The sequence below is a fragment of the Tenrec ecaudatus genome, chromosome 8 (genome assembly GCF_050624435.1).
Source record: "Tenrec ecaudatus isolate mTenEca1 chromosome 8, mTenEca1.hap1, whole genome shotgun sequence".
Lineage (NCBI taxonomy): Eukaryota > Metazoa > Chordata > Mammalia > Afrosoricida > Tenrecidae > Tenrec > Tenrec ecaudatus.
In genome coordinates, this window is record NC_134537.1 from 96,917,643 (window position 1) to 96,939,674 (window position 22,032).

The following is a 22,032-nucleotide window of genomic DNA, read 5'->3' on the forward strand; positions in this document are numbered from 1 at the left end:
AGCACGCAGGGTGGGCTGGCTTCCTGGAGACAAAGGCCACGCACAGAGCAAGTGACTGAGAGGCTGAGACATGCCTGCCAGTGTGGTTGAGAAGAGAGGCTTCCGACCAAAGAACTGTACCCTTAACTTCCCCAATAAGCCCCCTAACCTTGAGTATCACCGGCAAGTTCTGTGCGGCCATTATAAGGGATGGGTGAAGGAGGCAAGAAGCACCATGCTGTGGGAGGGATGGCTGGAGGACGGAGGCGTGTCTGACCCCTCTGGGGCAATCAGCTGTGGGCTGGAGGAGGGAGATTCTCCTCCTTCTTTGTGTAGCTGGAGGTCACGGTGGGCTGACTGTTCACTGGCACACTGAACGCAGATTTGTTTAATGAACGGCTGCCGAGGTAAAAACACTCTGGAAAAAACCAAGGTACTATGTGAAATAGCAAATACTTTTACTAGCCAGCAAAACCTTAGCTTTCGCCTGGCGATACAGCGGGACTGCAACGAATACTCTGAAAACCTTTATCACGCAACGGGAACTCTCGCTGCCGGTCAGGCAAGGAAAGACTGGCACGCAGGTTGCGGTTTCATCACACTTCTGGGAAAAGATGACCGATTACATGCCCCGAAATCCCTCCTTCAGATACCTGGCTCGCTGTATTCAATTGGGGCGATTTCCTGGGGAAAGCAAGGAGCCTGAAGAAATCAAGCTGCGTGTGGCTCGGCCAGCAGCGCCGTGGCCCAGGGTTGACGGACAGACTGCAGGCTGGCTTGGCCAAACAGTCTGAGCTTCAAGGAAGCCTGCGGGGGGGGCAGCCGCGGGGAGAAAATCATGAGCCAACAAGCAAGGAGCTCTCCTGCGGCTCCTTCCACCACAGCCTGGTGCTTCACAATGGTGCTGGTTTAGCTGGGACTCCCAGGTGACAGAAACTGGTTCTTAAGTCCAATTGGGGGATGTTCCAAAAGGTTAATTCACATAAGCTGGGCCAGAAGGCAGGAGGCCACAGCTGTTTTCGGTAAGCTTTTTACAATCCTCCAATGAGGAAGCTGAAAGGCTCTCAGCATTACCAGGTCGGGGCGAAATACAGTCCCCTGATCATAGGCACGGATTCCTTCTTCTGAACTGCTTTGCCCTCACTTTCCCTAGACACCTCAAACATACCACAAACGAGTCCATTTATTGGTCTACTGTTCAGAACAGACGGAGCAATGGCCCCATCTGCTGATCATGGGCAGAAGGGTAGGAAGTGAGGGGAACGTGGGACAATGTTAGGAACCCTCCTCGAGTTCCTTTACAGTCCCCGTGAGCCACAGCACTGCCCAGGGAGGGCTGGCCGCCTGCACACTACGGCCTCGGTCCTAAGGCACGGGGTCAGGAAGGTGTTCTGAATAGCTTCTCCTCGGGTGCCATGTCTCCGTTGCTGTGGATTTGTTTCTGGCTCTAAATCAGCTGGACCGCGCCGGAAGCAACCAGAGGTGCAATGGTTTTGTATCGGATCAAGTGCTGCGAGCCCTCCTCCAGGTCAACCACATAGTCCCTGAAAAAGGCAAGGAAATATGTGGGCTGAGCTCAGCTGTTCGCCACCGGCAAGTCTGTTTCCCACCGCCAGAAACACACACGTACTTACCTCTGTTCATCTGTTTCTGGTTCTACCAGGATGTTTTCTTGTCGTTGGTTCACCCTCAGGAACACATAGGAATCTAAGTCAGGTTTGGGAACTGTCAAAAAATAAGAATGTAATCAGGAAAGGCCGGTTGAGACAGAGGTGCTAGGAGTCATGGTACCCGGCCCTCAGGGACCTCCAATACAAAGTCGTCTGGGCACGATGCCGAGGGAGCCCTGGCTCTCAGAGACAGCGCAGTTCCCCCAAGGGTTCACACAGCGGTCAATTGCAACACGTGATGAGTCCTTGGAGTCCTGCTGTATGTTGAGGAGGATGCGACATTGCAAGGCACTTTCAGATAACAAGCCTCATGTGTGAGTGGCTCATCTCCACTGTGAGGAGAGGGGAGGCGCCCTGGGCTTTGAGGCAGGGAAGGTTTACAGAGGGAAAGTGAGTCTGGGAGTGAAAGCAGAGGCCTAGACAGGCATGTGCAGAAAGCTGGGAGGGTTTGTTGTTGCTGTTTTGTTCTGCTTTGGGGGGGAGGGGGAGGGGGGATAATACTGTATAATAAGTATTTTCCAAAAAAGAGTAGAAAGAGTGACAGAATTAAGTGTTAGAGCTAAAGAAGATAGGTTGCAACCTGTAAGTGGAGTCTCATTGGTGTATGACAGGTTAAGAAGTCTCAGCCATCCTTGACCTTCCACCACCAGCCAACACTTGAAGTTTGTAGGTGTCCCCCAGTGGGCTGTTCTATGACAGCTCATCTCGGGGAGCTCCGTTTATAACTAGAGGACTATCACTTTCGGAGTGCCCCAAACATACTGGGCAGTTCTCAGTTGGAGAGCTCAGCTCAGGATTCAAAGTGCCCTTGACTCCCCCCTACCCCCTTCCCCCCCCCTACTGGAGAGGACCTGGGAGAAGTGGCTTGGAGATCTAAGGAGAGTCCCTGGCCTGCTCTTGGGCTCTGGGTCTACCAAAAAGACTCCAGTATTACCAGTTGGCTACAGCTGGTTCCATGAATTCCAGTTGGGGTTTAGCATGCCTTCCCTGGAGCCCCCATGCTGCTGAGCCCACAGGAGGACTCCAAGAACCCCAGGCTAAGCAAGACTCTTTCACTAAGATCGGCTGGTCCACGTCTATGAGTCCCCATGTCTACGAGCCTGGCTGGAGTCCCAGGAAGGTGCCCAGGACAAATGGCATGTTTTAGAATTCACCTGCACCCAATAGTAGGTTTGAGACAGTGCCTCAATCCAGACCTAGGATTCATTCCCTTCAGTGGTTCCTCGGTTGATTTAATGAATTAGATGAGAAACACTCTTGCTCATTCTACTCTTTGAAAGTGCAGACAAAAGTGGCTGATGAGAAAGGGAACCGGACATGGACTAGGCCTGTGTGCCCTTCGGGTAGACACAGCACAATGACCAGCTCAGAGTCCCATCGATCTGTGGTGGGCTTTAGATTGCTCCAGGTGAGTCATGTTTCCCTTCATCCCAGTTCTAGCTATCTCACACAGCCCAAGGGGGGGTTACGACTCCCAGCACAGCCCAGGGGAAAAAGAGCAACTCTCACAGCTCTTAGTTTAGCCTGTAAACGAGATGGAGTTGAGTCTCCCAGTGAATTGTTGGATTTGGTCTGACAATTTGATAAGGTCCTGCTCAGATATGGCAAATTGTGAAAGACTGAGGAATAGACTTTTACCGATATGTCAGGCACCTCCAGCTGGTTGAGGTCAAGTTAGAAGTTACTAACTCCCTTTCCACATTGCATAGAATTTTAAGGGGATTATGGGCGAAGGGCTCGAGGAGAGCCTTTGGCCACACTTCTTTCCCTTCCTGTCCCCTAATCTCAGTGTCCGAATCCTCTTTTCCTACGGACGGAAAGGACTCTCACACACACAAATGCTACATGGCTTTCCTCCGCCACGAGGAACTGCTGGCGCTTTGCCCAGTCTCCTGTTCATTTCCTCCGTCCCGGGCAGATGCCTCTGACACATTCTGGATGCTGTGAGGAACAGGTCGCTAGCTACTTGGCAGCAGAGACCATGTCACGGCTAGCTCTCTGTCTTCAGGGCACAGAAGAGCCTGGCAAATCAGAGATGCTCTGGGGATATTTTGTTGAGTGAATGGATAGATAACTAGATACAGGAATGAGTCTATATTCAAAATGGCAGGCAAATGAATTTCAACCAAACCAAAGAACACAGAAGTAAAATATTGACCATGGCTACCTTGGTACTTCCTATTTTTTTTTAATTTAAATCATTTTATTGGGGGCTCGTACAACTCATCATAATTTATACATACAGATCCATTATGTCAAGCACATTTGTACATTTGTTGCCATCATCATTCTCAAAACATTTGCTTTCTACTTGAGCCCTTGGTATCAGCTCCCCATTCCCCCCTCCCTCACCTTTGTACCTCCTTTTAAGGATTTTTTAACTGCAGTTTTTAACCCTTTCTCTTCTCTTTTCTGCCTGTCTCCATCTTTATTTTCCTGTATTGGCGAATGAATGGGAATGAAGCGCTCGTTTTAAAGCACCTGAAGATAGCTGTTAAGGTGACTGTAGTTCCTCAGAAGTTCTGACAAGGGAACGCTTTGCTTACCTGACCTTAAGAGGTCCACCTTCTGCACGTTCGGAGGCATGTGCCTTAAGGCTACATTCTTCAGATACGTCTCTGTATTAGCCATGTACCTGAAACACACACATTACAGTTGCTGTCACATCCATAAGCGATTGGAGCCACGGACCCTTGGAGAGATCACGATGGATAAGGCTCTGAGATCACCTAGCAGAGCCTCAATGACACAGCCATCCAAATTCATTCTCACAAGCCAGGCGAAGAAGGGCCACTCCCCCGCTTCCTAATTACTCACTCCTTTGCAAAGGCAAACTCCTCTGGAGACAGGCTGGAAGGCTCTCCATCAGAGTGTGCTTTCTCCTTCTCGAGGATATGAGGGAAAAACTTCTCGATCTGTGAGGATGAGTACAAGTCGTCATTAAAGCATTTGACACAATTCAAGCGTCAACATTTTTCTGAACGACATTAAAGTTCATTTAAAGACTGACTTCAAAAATGGAAAGTCAATGTCAAGAGCTTTTTCCTACAAGACTTACACACCGGACTTCAGGAAGGCAAGTGTCAAATAATTCACGGAAAAGACACAGGCGCTCACAATGAAGGCAATTTAAGAGGGATGGAGGCTTTCGAGAGAAAATCTGACTGGACAGTGGTTTAAATAATATTTAAAGAAGGAGAAAGGGACAGCATTTCAAACATTAAGTGATTTTCCAAGGAGCATTCAAAAAGCTCATAGAAAACCAGATTTGATCAAGATAATGGAATTTCCCCACAAACTTTTCGAAGCCCCTTCTACAAAGAGTTCTCCCAAGAGGAATAACACACCCAGAAGCTCAGAAGCACGTGGAATGCACATACACACAGGACAGTGACAGTGACCTAAACCGAGGTGAGTTTTGAAAGCAAAGTTAGTAACTATTGTTACAAATAAAATGCTCCAAGTTACCAAAAGGCATGCTGCTGCCAATGGAGAGGAAAAGAACAGCACACTGTTGGAAACCAGGTGGGATTGGCCCGCAGTAAACAAACAGTGCGATGTTGTGTCGTCCAATAAAATGCATTTTACAAGTATGGCAATGACAAAGGTAAGGAGGAGTCTCCATCTTCCGGCTAGGATACGTTCAATGAACCAATCGATTATGTCAAGTTTAAGATCCCATAGTCCCTTTTCCGATTATATGGGAATTGCTATTAATATGATGCTACTGAAGGTACTAAAAGAATATGCATTTTAATTACCTTAGAAGAATTACTGAGCTCAGAAGGGGTGTGACTGATTAATGAAAGGCAAATTTCCCGAGTTCAAAAATGGCAAGGTGGGAAATGGTCAAATAGAGGCCCATGTCCTAACAGTGATATGGAAACAATGTATTAGAGTCAGTAATTTAGAAGTGGTTTGTGAACTCAGAGAAAGCAATTAACATGCAAAATAACTGACCTCCTAAAACAAAAGCAACTGGCATGGCCTGCTGTTTGGGGGTGGGGCACAGAAGCCTCCATGGGCCTCAACTGTTTAAAAGACAATTGATAAAAAGTCTCTAGGACACCCCTGTGGGCAAATTGTAAACCTGGGATGGGAACCTAGCACACACTGATTGGGAGATTCATGAACAGATGAATAAAGGTTTAAGCTAAAATAAAGAATACAAGCAAGAAGGGTCTAAAAGTTGTGATGCCTGCAAACTCTCTTAAATATGCTTAAGCCACTGAATTGTGAATCACATGTCAATGAAACTGTTCAACTAGGAATAAAGGCGTAAACGCGCACATCCTGAAGGCTGGAGGAAGCGGAAATGCACATTGCTAGGGGAAAAGCACGTCTACAAAGGTGCACCCAGCATGAGTCCAACACTGTGGGAGAGGCAAAGGCATGGGGACATTCACCTGAGTTAACCTGAGTGTGTGCGTGCGGAACTTGCCTGCTTCCCTCACAGCATCCTTTGTCCCCTGACAATACGGCATTCCTTGGTCCAGGTACACCATCAAGGCACGGAACTACTGACTACTGTTAGGGGTTCGATGTTTACCAGTATTTCTTATCAAGAACAAAACTGAAACAAACAGCCTTGCCATAAGACTTGGTGAAATTGGTTCAACGTAAGGCAATCGGATGGGACCTCTGGCACTGCAGGCCCCATAATCAATCAGGTAGGAGTTCTGATGGCAGATTTATCAAAAATGCTGCTGACAGCAAGTGCCAGTATAGTTAATATACTGTGATTACGAGTATTACTGAATTGTACATGTGCAAATCTGAAATGTTCTCTTACATATATTTCACCACAAGAAAAATCGAACAAACAAACAAAACGGGAGTGAGGGATAGCTCATATACTGGGTGACAAACTTAGGATACAGAGACAGTAAGTCGGAAGCCCTATACTTAGGGGAAAAGTCCCAAGCCACATAAATACAGACTAGGGACAGGACGGCGTAAGAATACCTGAGAAACATCAGCCAGGGTTAGGATTAGTTAATGGTGAGTGCAGGATGAACTAAGAAGCAGCTGTCAAAAAAGGTAATGTGACATAGGGTGATATGACGCTCAGATTAGAGAAATCATCACCTTGCTTTCCACAAAAGAGGCCAAACTACAATTATTATATTGTTATTTGGTTCAGGGTGCCAAAATTTAAGAAGCACACTGTGGCAGTTACAGAATCTCCTGTCAACTTGAGCAAACGGGTGGAGTCTAGCCCGTCAATCAGGTCATAGCCAATGGTGTCTCTGTGGGCATGGCCTAGTCCTAAAGATTCTGGGAACTTCTTCCTCCCTGCAGGTGGGGCACACTTTCTGCCTTCCCTTTCCTGCTGCTGAGACACTCAGAGAGCGGGAGGAGACATGTGAAGACCCGTGCCAGCATTGACATGCTTCTACTGCCACTGGATCCACAAGACCTTCTGCCCAACTGCCTGTGATCTTCCTGCATTCAGCATCATTGCATGCGCTATGAGTCTGAAGAGGAATTTATGGACTAGTATGGGACATATGGACTTGATCTGGACTGGGCTGGGATGTTTTCTTAATACATAATTATTCTTGGATATAAAACTCTCTCCTTTAGATATGAGTCTCCCTGGATTCGTTTTTCTACTTTACCTGGACTAACACACATACTGACAAACTAAAACCTTGCTAGAAAAGCGAGCCGGAGAAATAAACTTGACTCCAATGGCTGTTATGTTTAGGTGAGAGAAGACTTAAATGAGACTCACTAGCAGTCTTCAGATTGTCTGAAGCACTCTACCTAACAGGACAAGTGGAACCAAATGAGAAGAAACTGCAAGAAGGTAAGGACTTTCTAGGGTTAAAACAGACATTGAAAATAGGACTGTGTATGAGCCCCTAATAAAATGATTTAAAAAAAGAAAGAAAATAGGACTGTTTTTCAATTGTTTTTCCTAACTATCACATTATATGGTCTTTTTGACCTTGTCTGCAGACATTAACTGATCTTGAAAACTAGTTTTACTTTAGTTAGCTTTCCTTCGTCAGCTAACAGAAGCCCTGGTGGCGTCGTGGTCATGCGTTGGGCTGCTAACTCTAAGTCCAGAAGTTTGAAACCGCTGGCGGCTCAGTGGGAGAAAGACAAGGTTTTCCACTTCTATATAAAGAGCAACAGTCTCGGTGAGCATTGTAAAGCTGACGATGCCATTTGTAGCTAGGTTAAAATGTAATACCTTATCATTTAATCTCCCTTTTGACCCATTTTAAAGTTGTTCCAATTTTAGATATTTTCTGCTTTATTTTCACTTAGGTTTTTCTGTTTTATTTTGTCACTGTTGGCCTTTGTTGTTGTGTGTGTGTTATTTCTTGATTTTGTTTTTCAGTATATCAAACCCAGGATAGGCAAATCTAGATAGGGAGTAACTAACTGGATTAACAGTTAGCTCGGGATGTGGCAGGGGAGGTTGGAGGAAACGGGAAGCTAACAACAACTACGAAGAAGAAAGTGTTCTAAACGTGATTATAGTATTGACTGCACGACTCTTCTAAGCGAACTCACCTACGGAATTGTATATGTGAATTATATGAAAGTTACAGTCTCGGGAACCCAGGGTCTCTGAATTGAAATTGACTCAAAGGCAGTGAACTGAGAGTGAGCGAGTCAATCAATGCCAACAACTAACTGTCCCTCAGCACTGCTACACTGTCACTCCAGAGGACACCACACACACAGATCACCCACCACTGCCATCTAGTCCAGGGCTTCTTGTACTTTTCCCTCTCCCCACCCTCTCGGCCTTTTGCAAATCTGCAGCATGCGCAAGCACTGCCAGCAGCGCCTTCAGTTCATTATGCCTGTGATTCTGAATTAATTTGGTTGTTGTGGCTTTTTCAGAAATGTTTACTGCTGCCAAGTTTTTCGTGACCTCCATATCCTAAGAAGCTCTGTGGTGATGCTGATTCATAGGCCCCACAGGTAGTGGAATAAAAACAGGTGTCATGCCCTCTGAGCTGTGCAGTTACGAGTTGCCAGAACTTTCTCTGCTCGCCCTCCTTTAGTTCCTCGGAGTGGAGTCTCAGTCCTCCCTGCAGGCTCTGGGTTCTCCCAGGCCCCAGCTCAGCTTCTCAGAACGCAGTCTACATTGGGGGTGGGGTGGGGGTGGGCTACATGGTTCTAACATGAACAGCTACTGATCTCTATGTCAAACCTTCCCAAGCCGACACCGCAGGTAGCTGCTGAGGACATAGCGGATCCGCTCCATCTCCATTCGGTGGATGCTGACCTTCAGGTCCCCTTTGTTGGCTTTCTTGAGATTCTCTTCCTATTTAAGGAGAAACCCAAGTGTAAAACAGCATGATGCTTAAGAGACTAAAGACCTTTTTGTGTGCAACCCCTGGCAACAGTCAGGACTCAAAGACTACACATTTCAAAGGAGAATGGAAATAACTCTCGTTCCCTGTTTCCTTTTAATTCCACACAAACAACACATGACCACAGTCTCAGTGTGCAGAATGCAAGCAATACTCATTTGTCTCTAGAATATAACCATCTGGGTTTGAAGAGTCTGGCTGTGGCCCAGAACTCCACCTTCCTTGTAAAGTCGATGACAAAGCACAGAGAAGCAACGTCAAAGGGGTCTAAAAGGCAATTATAGCACCAGTTGAGAAAATGTACAACTTCCAACATTCGAATGCTACTCTGAGCTGTTAATTACGGAAGCCCCGATCTATACCAAGGATCACAAACCCCAACGACCCCAACCTCTCACTTTGCCGACACAACTCTTTTGAGCTTTCCCTTCCTTTGTAACCCCGAGACAAGCAGCTCTTACCATGTGATCCAGCTGCTCTATAACACATTCCACGATTTCAGACTTGCTTTCCAGCAGCTCAGGGGCAAACTTTTCATTCATCCAGGCCTAGAAAGCAGGCAGAAAAAGAAAAGGCATCATTCACAGCGGTGCAAAGGAACTCTGGGTTAGCACACCAAACCAAACCAAACCAAACCAAGCTAAGTGCCAACGAGTCAATTGAGACTCATACTGACCGTTGAAGGGTAGAACTGCCCCTGAGTGTCCAAGACTGTAACTCTTTATGGGCGTAGAAAGCCTGCCTTTCTCCAGCAGAGCAGCTGATGGTTTCGAACTGCTCACCTGTGGTTGGCAGCCCAATGCGTAACCACGAAACCACCAGAACTCCGGGAAAAATCACCAGGTCAGCACGGAAGACTGCTTCCACTTGGAAAGGCTGACGGTGCTTTGAAGGAAAGCTGGCTAACGACAGCCTGTCCCCTTTTTGTAAATGTTCACAATCTTATATCCAAGCAACATTAAAGAAATGGTCTGTCTGGGACCCAGTGGAGTTGCTCTGCTAACCCGAACATCAGCAGTTTGGAGCCACCATCTGCTCTTTGGGAGAAAAATGAAGCTTCCCACAGCCGTAAAGAGTTAATCTCGGGAACCCACAGGGACAGCTCTACCCTGTCCTATAGGGTCACTATGAGTGAGCATTGACTCCATGGCAGGGAGTCTACCTATTGGTGAGAACAATACCACCTATTGAAAGGTGTGGTGGAAGCAACAGAGTTCTCTAATGCTTTCACCCCCCACCCCCCACTATCATGATCCCAATTCTACCTTATAAATCTGGCTACACCAGAGGATACACACTGGTACAGGTAAGAGCTGGAAACACAAGGAATCCAGGGCAGATCAACTCCTTTGGACCAATAATGAGAGTAGCGATACCAGGAGGGTAAGGAGAAGGTGTGGGGGAAAGGGGCAACTGATCACAATGATCTACATATAACCCAATCCCAAAAGAAAAGTGGGTGAATGGAGACATCGGATAGTGTAAGACATAAGAAAATAATAATAATTTATAAATTATCAAGGGTTCGTGAGGGAGGTGGAGTGGGGAGGGAGGGGGAAAATGAGGAGCTGATACCAAGGGCTCAAGTAAAAAGAAAATATTTTGAAAATGATGATGGCAACAATGTAAAAATGTGCTTAACACAGGAGATTTATGTATGAATTGTGATAAGAGTTGTATGAGCCCCCAATAAAATTTTAAAAAAATTAAAAAGGCATAGCGGTCGTGTATGACCTCTATCTGCCGAGGGTCAGAATAACCACCAGCAGCAGCCACTGTTGCCCACAGCAGATTCTCCTGAGGCAAATGTCAGAGGCACCTCTTCTCTTTTTAAAAAACGACACCAATGTCCCTTGCACAACACACTGCTGCTCGGCTGGGTTCAAAGAATGCCTTTCCTACCTATCCCACGCAGCACACCCACTCTTCCTGACCACCAGGGGGCACTGCAACGTTTTCCTTTAGAGCGGAAGGTAACACTTCACTCACATCTCATTCCTGAAGCTCTGCACCTTGTACAAGTGTTTTTTCACTCAGCATCATAGCATCTCAGGGAAGATGGACATATTACCTCTATTGTATTGATGAGAAAACGGAGTAAATGATCCCCTAAAGACCTAAGAATTTGAAGGATCACAATGGAGTTTGGAATAAGGGGTTAAATTCCTAATTTATGACTCAGGTCCAACTGCTTGGTACATTTCAGAAACTACCACATCTGGTAGGGAGGGACTGAAATATCCCCAGGTGACTAAGGAAAACTATGTTTATTTTTCAATTACAGAAAACTTTGCCTTAGCAAGCTCAGTTTATTTCTTTTGATTTCCCCGAGTCTCTGCTTCTCCAATTATCATCATCAGACCTATTATTAAATACTAGCACCTGCTACTATTATATTAAAAAATTTCCAAGTGTTTGCTTCAGTAGTGTTACTGCAGATGAGTAAAATAAACGAAAGACCAACAAGCATAAGTAGCTTCGTGACAGAGAACTGGTTACACTGTCACGGAGGGCTTGCACAGTTTTCTTTTTAACTGGCCCGTTATTAGCTCCTGAAGGGATAAAAAGAATATGAGGTGCCGAAGGGATCAGGTATCAGGCATCAAAGAAAAAATCATATAATTGTGTGCACACCTCCCTGATAACGACTGCTGAAGACAAAAGGGTGCATAAGCAAATATGGTGAAGAAAGCTGATGGTGCCCGCCTATCAAAAGGTTTAGAGTCTGGGGTCTTAAAGGCTTGAAGGTAAACAAGCAGCCATCTAGCTCAGAAGCAACAAAGCCCACATGGAAGAAGCACACCAGCCTGTGTGATCACAAGGGGTCAAGGGATCAGGTATCAGGCATCATCAGAACAAAAATTCTTACCGTAGTGAATGAGGGGAAATTCAGAGTGGAGACCCAAAGCCCATTTGTAGGCCACTGGACATCCCCTTACAGAAGGGTCTTGGGGAGGAGATGAGCCAGTCAGGGTGTGATGTAGCGGTGATGAAAAATACAACTTTCCTTTAGTTCCTAAATGCTTCCCCCCTCCCACCAACTGTCATGATTCGAATCCTACCTTGCAAGTCTGGTTAGACCAGAGGATGCACACTGGTATAGATGGGAACTGGAAATACAGGGAATTCAGGGCAGATGAGCCCCTCAGGACCAGTGGTGTGAGCGGTGATACTGGGAGGGCAAAAGGAGGGTGGATTGGAAAGGGGGAATCGATTTCAAGGATCTACATGTGACCTCCTCCCTGTGGGATATACAACAGAAAAGCGGGTGAAGGGAGACGTGGGACAGGGCAAGATATGACAAAATAATAATTTATAAATTATCAAGGGTTCATGAGGGAGGGGGGAGTGGGAAGGGAGGGGAAAAATAAGGACATGATGCCAGGGGTTTAAGTAGAGAGCAAATGTTTTGAGAATGATGAGGATAACGAATGTACAAATGCGCTTTACACAATTGATGTATGTATGGATTGTGATAAAAGAGCTGTATGAGCCCCTAATAAAATGATTTAAAAATAAAAGAATATGAGGCGTATACCCACCACGCGAACAGGGATGCCACCATTGGTGTGTGCAAAACTCAGGGATTAGAGGTTCCTGTGCACCACACCCTCCTGAAGGGAATCATTAGCCTGGATTTACTGCTTTGCTTCACAGTTTCCATCTGTGACTGTGAAGAGAGCTTCCTAGCTTTTTCACGACAGGGCAAAAGAATGATTGTTTTAATGGTACCGTGTACAAGTGGGGTTTGAGGGTACCTCACATCTATCTTTTGAAATTAAGAGATTGATCAGACATAAGACATTAGGAAAGACTTAAATGAGTGTAAGACTTTCAAATTAAACCTGTTCATAATATTCTGTGGGAAACTTGACTTGAAATCCATGGTATTTTTAATAATTGGGGATGAGTCCCCAGGTACCCCAACTGCTAAGGGTGGGGGTGGGGCTGGCAGCTCAGTCTACTCAGAGAAGAGAGGCCTGGTGACAGACGGACAAGTCAGCTGCTGGAAACTTTACAGAGCACAGTTCTCTCTGAGACACATGGACCGCCCTGAGTCAGAAGCCACTGGAGAGAAAAGGAAATGATGGGATGGCTACGCCTTACTCCTCATCCAATGTGAACCCATCTGCTCATCATTCAAGGGGACTCTGCTTACGCTACAGACACTTTTAAACGTGAGAGTGTTCTGTTTACATGCCGAGAGCTGTGCGCCTCAGGGGCGCTACTCACTGTCCTCAACATGTTACGACTTAGGCTGCAGGCTGGGCCACCCAGCCTTAGAACCTGCACCTGGCTGCAGAAGCTGTCCAGGTGTGGGGGGTGACTCTTCAACTGCACTCAGGGGTGTTGCAACAGAAGACCAGGCACCAAATGTAACTCGGGCTGAGTCACTGCCAAGCTGCACTGTCTGGCCTCCCATGCTCTTGGACTGCCTTCGAAGAAGCCCCTGCTTACATCTGGAAGAGGCAGCCAGCCTGGGAAGTTGGCAATGGTGGACGGTGTCTGTGTGCAAAAGCTGCAACTCGCCAGTGGGCCCCACTAGCCCAAGTGGGAAGACCTGCCCCAAACCACATTTGCCTAAACCAACAGTTTTTTTGAAATGTATATAGTTTTATTGGCAACCTGCTTTTGTGGCTGTTGTTGCTGTTCCACATCTGTTCCTGAGTTATGGTTTTCCCACTGTATGTTGCTATAATTTTTTTACAGGAGGGGACAACACTGGAGACAATGTGGGAACTGCGCCCGAACTGACCCCACCACACCGAGGCAAAACACTAAGGGCGTGCAACAGAACAGCAAGGGGAACAGAGCAAGGAAGTCCGGAAGGAGTGCCAAAAACAGACTTTGGGAACAGGGCGTGGCACCCCATCAGAATCAACTGGAAAACACCCCTAAAGGTCAACAAACAGACCTTGAACTATTTACAGGCTTTACTTTTCCTTGTCATTGGTTTTTGTTGTTGGTTTGTTCTGCTGTCTTGTTTTTGTTCACCTTATTATCTCTACAGGTCTATCTACATAAGATAGGCTGGATAAACAATCTGGAGGAGAAAACAACAGACTGATGGTTCTGGGGGTACATGGGAGAGGGGGAGGTCAGGGAAAGGAAGTGGTGTTAAACCCAGGGGCAGGGAACAACAAGTGGTCCAAAATCAGTGGCGAGGAGGGTGTAAGAGGCCTGGTAGGGCTTGATCAAGGGCAATGTAACAGAGAGGAATTACTGAAATCCAAATGAAGGTTGAGCATGATAATGAGACAAGAGGAGAGTAAAAGGAAATAGCGGAAAGGGCATTTATAGAGGTCTAAAAACAGGCATGAACATATGTAAATATATTTATATATGATGGGAAAATAGATGTGCATATATCTATAGGTTTAGTATTAAGGTAGCAGATGGACATTGGGCCTCCACTCAAGTACTCCCTCGATGCAAGAACACTTTGTTCTATTAAACTGACATTCCATGATGCTCACTTTCCCGACATGATCGCTGAAGACAAATGTGTGCATAAGCAAATGTGGTGAAGAAAGCTGATGGTGCCTGGCTATCAAAAAAAATATAGCATCTGGGGTCTTAAAGACTTGAAGATAAACAAGTGGCCATCTAGCTGAGAAGCAACAAAGCCCACATGGAAGAAGCACACCAGCCTGTGTGATCACGAGGTGTCAAAGGGACCAGGTATCAGGCATCAAAGAATAAAAAATCATATCATTGTGAAGGAGGGGGAGTATGGACCGAAAGCCCATCTGTAGGCAATTGGACATCCTCTTACAGAAGGGTTATAGGGAGAAGACGAGCCAGTCAGGGTGCAGTGTAGCAATGATGAAACATACAACTTTCCTCTAGCTCTTAAATGCTTCCTCCCCGCCACTATCATGATCTCAATTCTACCTTACAAATCTGGCTAAACCAGAGGATGTACACTGGTACAGATAGGAACTGGAAACACAGGGAATCCAGGACAGTTGAATCCTTCAGGACCAGTGGTGAGAGTGGCGATACTTGGAGGGTGGAGGGAAGGTGGAGTAGATAGGGGGAACCGATTATAAGGATCTACAAATAACCCCTCCCTGGGGGATAGACAATAGAAAAGCAGATGAAGGGAGACGTCAGTGTAAACTATGACAAAATAATAATAATTTATAAATTATCAAGGGTTCACGGGGGGGGGGGGGACAGAAAGGGAGGGGAAAAATGAGGAGTTGATACCAAGGGCTCAAGTAGAAAGCAAATGTTTGTAAATGATGGTGGCAACATGTGTACAAATGTGCTTGATATAATTGGTGTATGGACTGGCGTAAGCTTTAAGAGCCATCAATAAAATGATTTATTTAAAAAACATTTTTTTCCTTTAAAAAAAATAATTTTATTGTGGGCTCTTACAGGTCTTATCATAATCTAGCCGTTGTGTAAAGCACATTTATACATATGTTGCCATCATCATTTTTAAAACATTTTCTATTTGAGCCTTTGGTATCGGCTCATTTTCCCCCTCCACTAAAAAATATTTTTTATCCATTCAATTGGTAACAGGTATCTGGGTTGGCTTCAGTTTTTAACTACCTACTGCAAGCAATCCTATGAACATGATGTCTAGAATACTAGGAATGCATGTCTCCTGGAGGGCAAGTGGAAACTTATGTTCAGGTATGTTCTTAGGAATGGAATGACGGGGCCCTTTACTAGACAAAACCAGTCACTTCCCCATGTGACTGGATTACTTTACACCCCTCCTGCATATAGTGTTCAATATAATGTCAATGCTTCATACTGTTCACTTCCTTCATTATAACTGTGATTTTAATTTTCCTGATTACTAAAAAGATGCAACATGGTTTCCTATACTTGTTGGCCATCCTGGTTTCCTCCTCTAGAAGACGCATGCTAGGGCTTCATTTTACTATGGGGTCGGAAGGGTTGTTTACATGGTGTGGATCTTAATCTCTTGTTAACGATCTGTATTGCAAACATCCTCTCCTAGTTTGCGGGCTTATCTTTTTACTGTCGTCAAGGTATCTTTCAATAAACAGAAACTCTTCATTTTAACGTGGTCGAGTCTACCAGTTTTTTCCTCTAAGCTTTATGACTCCTGTTCACGGAGTCCTCTCTCACAGACGCAGCGGTCCTTGCTTGGGCCCACAGATTGTGTCTGTGGGGAGACCTCCAGGTGTCCGTGAAGCCACGCACGCAATGGCGTGCAGTCTTCTGTGTGGGGGCACGTGAGCACCATTCTCAGAGAGCCAGTTTTCTTCAGTCTTCCAGAGGACTATGATATCAAAACAGATTAAGAAGCAATGTGAAATAATTGATTACCTAAGATACAATTTTAAAAGCATATTCCTTTGGCTGTGTCACGTATGATGGGACTTAAGTAGGAAGGAATGAAGAATGCTGAAGAGCAGACGGGAGTGTGTTCTGGAGAAAGGCCACCAAAGCGGGAGTAAGGCAGGAGGTATGGCAGACAAGAGACAAATTTTTAAGAGTCAGAGATAGGAATTCATATCCTGACTGCTCTGCACCGTGTAACTTTGGGCAAGCTGCTCCGCATCTCTCAGCTTCAGTTTCTTCACGTCCACAACGGAGGACGACAACACTCGCCTCACAGGGATGTGACAGTGATTGGTACTGCAGGGAGCTCACGTTTAGTGAGGGCTCCTGTGTTAGACCACGTGCGGGCACTTTACATCATCTCACTGACCCCTCACTAAACCCCGTGACGTGATAACGACCATCATCTCTACTTTTCAGCTAAGTCTTCAGGCAAGCTACGTTAACTTAAAGTTACATGGTAGACTAATGGCACGAGGAGAATTAAATAGAGATCATCTGAACTCTGAAATCACAAGAATTATATTGTCTGTCTCATCAAATCATAATTATAAGAACGTAACAGTTCCTAGTACATAGGAAATACTGTATCACAGTTGCTATGACCAAAAGAGTCCCTAAGTGGTGCAAATGGTTAAAATACACAGCTGATTGACAGACACTGGACTTCCACTCAAGTTCTCCCTCAACACAAGACCACTTTGTTCTACTGACCAGGCACTCTGTGATGCTCACCTTCCCGACCCGATCGCTGAAGACAAATGGGTGCATGAGCAAATGTGGCAAAGAAAGCTGATGGCGGCTGGCTATTAAAAGATATAGTGCCTGGGATCTTAAAGGCTTGAAGATAAACAAGCGGCCATCTAGCTGCGAAGCAACAAAGTCCACATGGAAGAAGCACACCAGTCTGTGTGACCATGAGGTGTCAATGAGATCAGGCATCAAAGGCACAGAACAAAAAAATCCTATCAATGTGAATGAGAGGGAGCCTGTAGTGGAGACCCAAAGCCCACCTGTAAGTAATTGGACATCCCTTTACAGAAGGGCCACAAGGAAGAGACGAACAAGTCAGGGTGCAGTATAGCAACAATGAAACATACAACTTTCCTCTAGTTCTTTAATGCTTCCTCCCAACCACTACCATGATCCCAATTCTACCTTACAAATCCAGCTAGACTAGAGCATGTACACCGGTACTGATAAGAGCTCACAACACAGGGAATCCAGGATAGATAAACCCCTCGGGATTAATAATAAGAGTAGCAATACCAGGAGGGGAAGGGGACAATGGGGGGAGAGGGGGGAGGAAGGAGGAACTGATCACAATGATTTACATATAACTCCCTCCCAGGGGGATGGACAACAGAAAAGTAGGTGAAGGGAGACAGTAGTTGGCATAAAACATGAACTTAAAAGAAAAATTATCAAGGGTTCATGAGGAAGGGTGGGTGGGGGAGGGGGAAAAGCGAACTGATATCAAGGGCTCAAGTAGAAAGAATATGTTTAGAAAATGATGATGGCAACATATGTACAAATGTGCTTGACACAATGGATGTATGTATGGATTGTGATAAGAGCTGTATAAGCCCCCAATAAAATGATTTAAAAAAATACACAGCTGTTCACTGAAAAGTTGGTGGTTCAAGTTCACCCAGAGGTGCTTTGGAAGAAAGACCTGGAGATCTACTTCTTAAAAAGAAAAAAAATCAGCTACTGGAAACTATGGAGCAGTTCTACTCTGACGTACTCAGGGCGGCCATCCTTTGAGGTCAATTAGAAGAAAATGTTTTTGGCTTTTTGGTTGATTATGACAAAATGGAGAAGTAGTCCAGAATAATTTTAGGTAAGCTGTGAAAATAAAAAGGACATCAGATTCAAGAAGCCCTGGTGGTGTAGTGGTGAAGCGCTGGGCTGTGATTTGCATGGTTGGCAGTTCAAAGCCACCAGCAGCTCTGAGAGAGAAAGACTGGGCTTTCTACTCCCATAAACAGTTACAGTTTTGGAAAGCCACAAGGGGTTGCTGTGAGTCAGCAGGGACTCGATGGCATTGAGTCTATGAGAAGAGGAAGAATCATGCCGGTTTTCTCCTAAAGAAGGTGCTTCGGCAGCTTCTGGTTAATACAGGCCTCTCCGAAATGGCGGATGTTTCAAAGGACTAAGGTAGAGAAACCTTCAGCCCCTATCATGCCCCACAGACTCCACAGACATACGGAGATCCTTCAAGAGCCACACAAATGAGCTACACTATGAACTGGATTCCAAGCTGCTCCTTTCTGGCACCACTTGAGAACTGGGTTTTTAACATTACAGGGTCTCCAACAGATGAGGACCCTTTACTTTCTATTCTGTGTACACAATAAGAACTAGTCGTGTTCTCTTGAAATAAACCTTGAATGACACGTCTTCATTTCCTGAGTGCTACAATGTCTGCCGTCAGACAAAAGGCTAAGCTTGGCCACAGAGGATTCTGTTGGGAGTGCTTACCTGCTCCAGCCTGGCAATGAGTTCCGCAGGAGTGAGCACCACCTCATCACTCGCCCCATCAGAGTCCTGTCCTGCAAAATCCAATTCCTCTGCCATCGTCTCTGAAACCAAGAACTGCACTGAGACGAAAACAGCCCAAATCCTGCTATGTGTTTTCCATTTATTTACAAGAATACCCCCCGCCTTGGAGTCGATTCTAACTCAGTGTCCCCAAAAGACAGACTAAAACTGCTCCCTCGGGTTTCCACGGCTGTATTCCCTGATGGAAGCAGGCTACCATGTGGTGGGTTCAAACCACCTATCTTATGGTTTGTGGGTCAAACCTTAACCACTGTGCCACCAGGGTTCCTTACTGTGATAAAACAGAACCAGAGAAGCAATCACACTCAATGCTGTCATGTCGCTTGACGCATACCGCCCCTGCAGAGCAGAGCTATCCCTGGGGTGTCAGAGAGGATATATCTTTAAGGGGCAGAAGACGTCCTCTGTGCCCCGTGGAGCGGCCTGTGGTTCCGAATGCTGACTTTATGGTCAGCGGCACAGGCAATGATGCTGTCACAAGGAACACTTGTACGTGGAGCTTCTTTGACAGTTACTTCAGAACTCAGACTTTGATTTTGCCAATTCTTTGTTTCTTCCTTCAAAGTTTAGGTCAGGTATCAGTTTCTCATAGGTGCCTCCTGGCATCTGTTTCCACTGGGTACACCTCAAATCCAGGACCTACCACACGCTATAGGGATTACAGTCTCAACGGTCAGGCCCAGGAGAGCACCTTTGCCTTGGGCTATCCTCATTTCAAATAGGAATAATGCATTGCTCAGTGCCTGGCACTTTCAGGTGATGGAGCTCCATCATCTATATGGACCGTGGGCATGGCACCAGGCTTGGTGTACAGCAGGCACCTGTGGGCTGTGTGGGCTAGGCGCTGCAGTTTGCCAACAGCAAGTTCAAGGGGTCAGCCCATTAGTGCTCCACAGGGGAAAGAAAAGGTTGTCTGCCCCTCTTGGAAATCCTATTTAGGATCCTAAAGAGCCAGAATAGGTAGTGGATTTCATTTATAGAAAGATCAGATGGAACGCAGGAACCTTGGTGGCTGAGTGGTTACGCATTGGGCTTCGATCCCCAAGGGCACCAGCTGGGGCTTTCTACTCCCACCAAGAGTTACAGTCTCAGAAATCTCACCGCGGGCAGATCTACCTTGTCCTATGGGGTTGCTATGGGTTGGTAGTGCATTTGTTTTTTTAAATCAGACCTGGAAATGAATAAGACAGAAGAATTGATGCATTTGAATTACGTTGCTGGCAAAGAATATTTAAAGTACCACGGGCTGCCAAAAGCATAACCAAGTCTGGCTGTCCTGAGAGATGCACAGCCGGAAAGCAAGACTTCCTCGGACTTGCTGTGGACGTTATCGGAAGGAACCAGTTCCGAGAGGACAACAAGTTCGGTAAAGTTAGACGGTCAGCGAGAAGAGGGAAGACCCTCGCTAAGATGGACTGACACAGTGGCTGCAACAAGGAGCTCAAACAGAACAACTGTGAGGATCGCGCAGGCCCAGACGCGTTTCGTTCTGTAATACACGGGACCGACTCCGCAGCACCTAATCAGTACCACCACCGCCGCGGCGGCAGGCCGCGGGCACCATACTACTTTAGGAAGTTGTCCGGTGGGTGGGGCAATGGGAGTATCTCCCAGGGCCCTAGAGGAAGCGAACCTATTACACACACACCCCGCCCCTCTCCGCCGCCCGCGGCACCCAGACCAGCCACCCACCTCCAACACGCGCACGCGTACTCCCACCGTACCGGAGGTCCTACTCAGAGGCCCCCTGGCGCTCCAGGCCCCGGGAGGCAGAGAGGCCTTTAGGGGAGCTGGAAGCAAGGGCGACACCCGAGCGGAAGCAGGCTGGGCTCTCCCCAAGCCCACCGGGAAGCGGAACGAGAGCGGAACCTATCAGGACGGCGTCCACCTCCCAGCTTTTCGGTTCCCGCGCTCTTCTCCGACAACTTCCACCCGAGTCTTACGTCACCGCGTACAGAAGACGCTAACCAATCATGGCCCGAGGAGGAGGTAGGTGCTCTCCTAACCCCGCCCACCGTAAGGGGGCGAAGAGTTGCGTCTCCGAGGTTTCCGCCCAGTAATAGCTTCTGATTGGAGGCAACGCGCACGGCTTCGGTACTAGCTCCGCCCAACTCGTCAGCCGGCTGGCGAGCGGTCGGCACGCACGCCGTCCAGAGGCGGTCGCCAGGGGGCGCCAGGCTACCGTGGCTGAGGGATGGCGCGGCGCGGGCGCCGGCCGCCGGCCTCGGTCCCGGGGGCGTCTCCGAGGGAACAGCCTCCGCCAGCCAACCCGGAGGGGAAGGGAGAGGAGCTGCCTGTCTCTGCGGCACCGGCTCCGACGGTCGTTTGTAAACAGTTACCCTCGTTGTTGTTTCAAGCCTCTACTTTTGAGGAAGGGGTGCATGATACGACTCGGAAGACTAGTTTTTGGGTTTTTTTTTTAGCATAAACCCATTCTTTCATAATTCAAATTACCACATAGATGTGCAAAGATTTTTTTAAAAGAATAATCATTTTATTGGGGGCTCTTACAGTTATTATAACAATCCGTAATTCAAATATCAGCTCCCCTGTATCCCCCTTCCTTCACCCTGCTTTTTTTAAAATTCATTTTATTAGGGGCTCATACAACTCTTTTTTTATATATCTCTATTTTTAATCATTTTATTAGGGGCTCATACAACTCTTATCACAATCCATACATACATCAATTGTGTAAAGCACATCTGTACATTTATTGACCTCATCATTCTCAAAGCATTTGCTCTCCACCTATGTCCCTGGCATCAGCTCCTCATTTTTTCCCCTCCCTCCCCGCTCCCCCCTCCTCATGAACCCTTGATAATTTATAAATTATTATTTTGTCATATCTTGCCCTGTCCGACATCTCCCTTCACCCACTTTTCTGTTGTCCGTCCCCAGGGAGGAGGTCACATGTAGATCCTTGTAATCAGTTCCCCCTTTCCAACCCACTCACCCTACACCCTCCCAGTATCGCCACTCACACCGCTGGTCCTTTCAGGATCATCCTCCCTGGATTCCCTGTGTTTTCGGTTCCTATCTGCACCAGTGTACATCCTCTGGTCTAGCCAGACTTGCAAGGTAGAATTGGGATCATGATAGTGGGGGTGGGGGAGGGAAGCATTTAGGAACTAGAGGAAAGTTGT

General features: G+C 46.6%; 1 protein-coding gene across 5 annotated transcripts; it reads right to left on the bottom strand.

The window, feature by feature from the left end:
• Window positions 1-406: 406 nt before the first annotated feature.
• On the bottom strand, window positions 407-20,830 carry GINS4 (GINS complex subunit 4). Of its 5 annotated transcripts, none has more exons than XM_075556623.1 (9): window positions 20,611-20,830; window positions 20,003-20,057; window positions 18,806-18,906; window positions 9,451-9,537; window positions 8,827-8,940; window positions 4,467-4,564; window positions 4,196-4,284; window positions 1,614-1,704; window positions 408-1,523 (listed from the first exon to the last, which is right to left on the bottom strand). In XM_075556623.1, the coding sequence occupies exons 3-9, from the start codon at window positions 18,899-18,901 to the stop codon at window positions 1,427-1,429; spliced, it is 672 nt and encodes a 223-aa protein (XP_075412738.1). In that variant the 5' UTR covers window positions 18,902-18,906; window positions 20,003-20,057; window positions 20,611-20,830; the 3' UTR covers window positions 408-1,426. The 5 variants fall into 5 exon arrangements, with proteins under 5 accessions (XP_075412741.1, XP_075412738.1, XP_075412740.1 ...); XM_075556625.1 differs by having other exon boundaries at window positions 19,988-20,057; XM_075556622.1 differs by lacking the exon at window positions 20,003-20,057 and having other exon boundaries at window positions 20,579-20,830.
• Window positions 20,831-22,032: the final 1,202 nt, after the last annotated feature.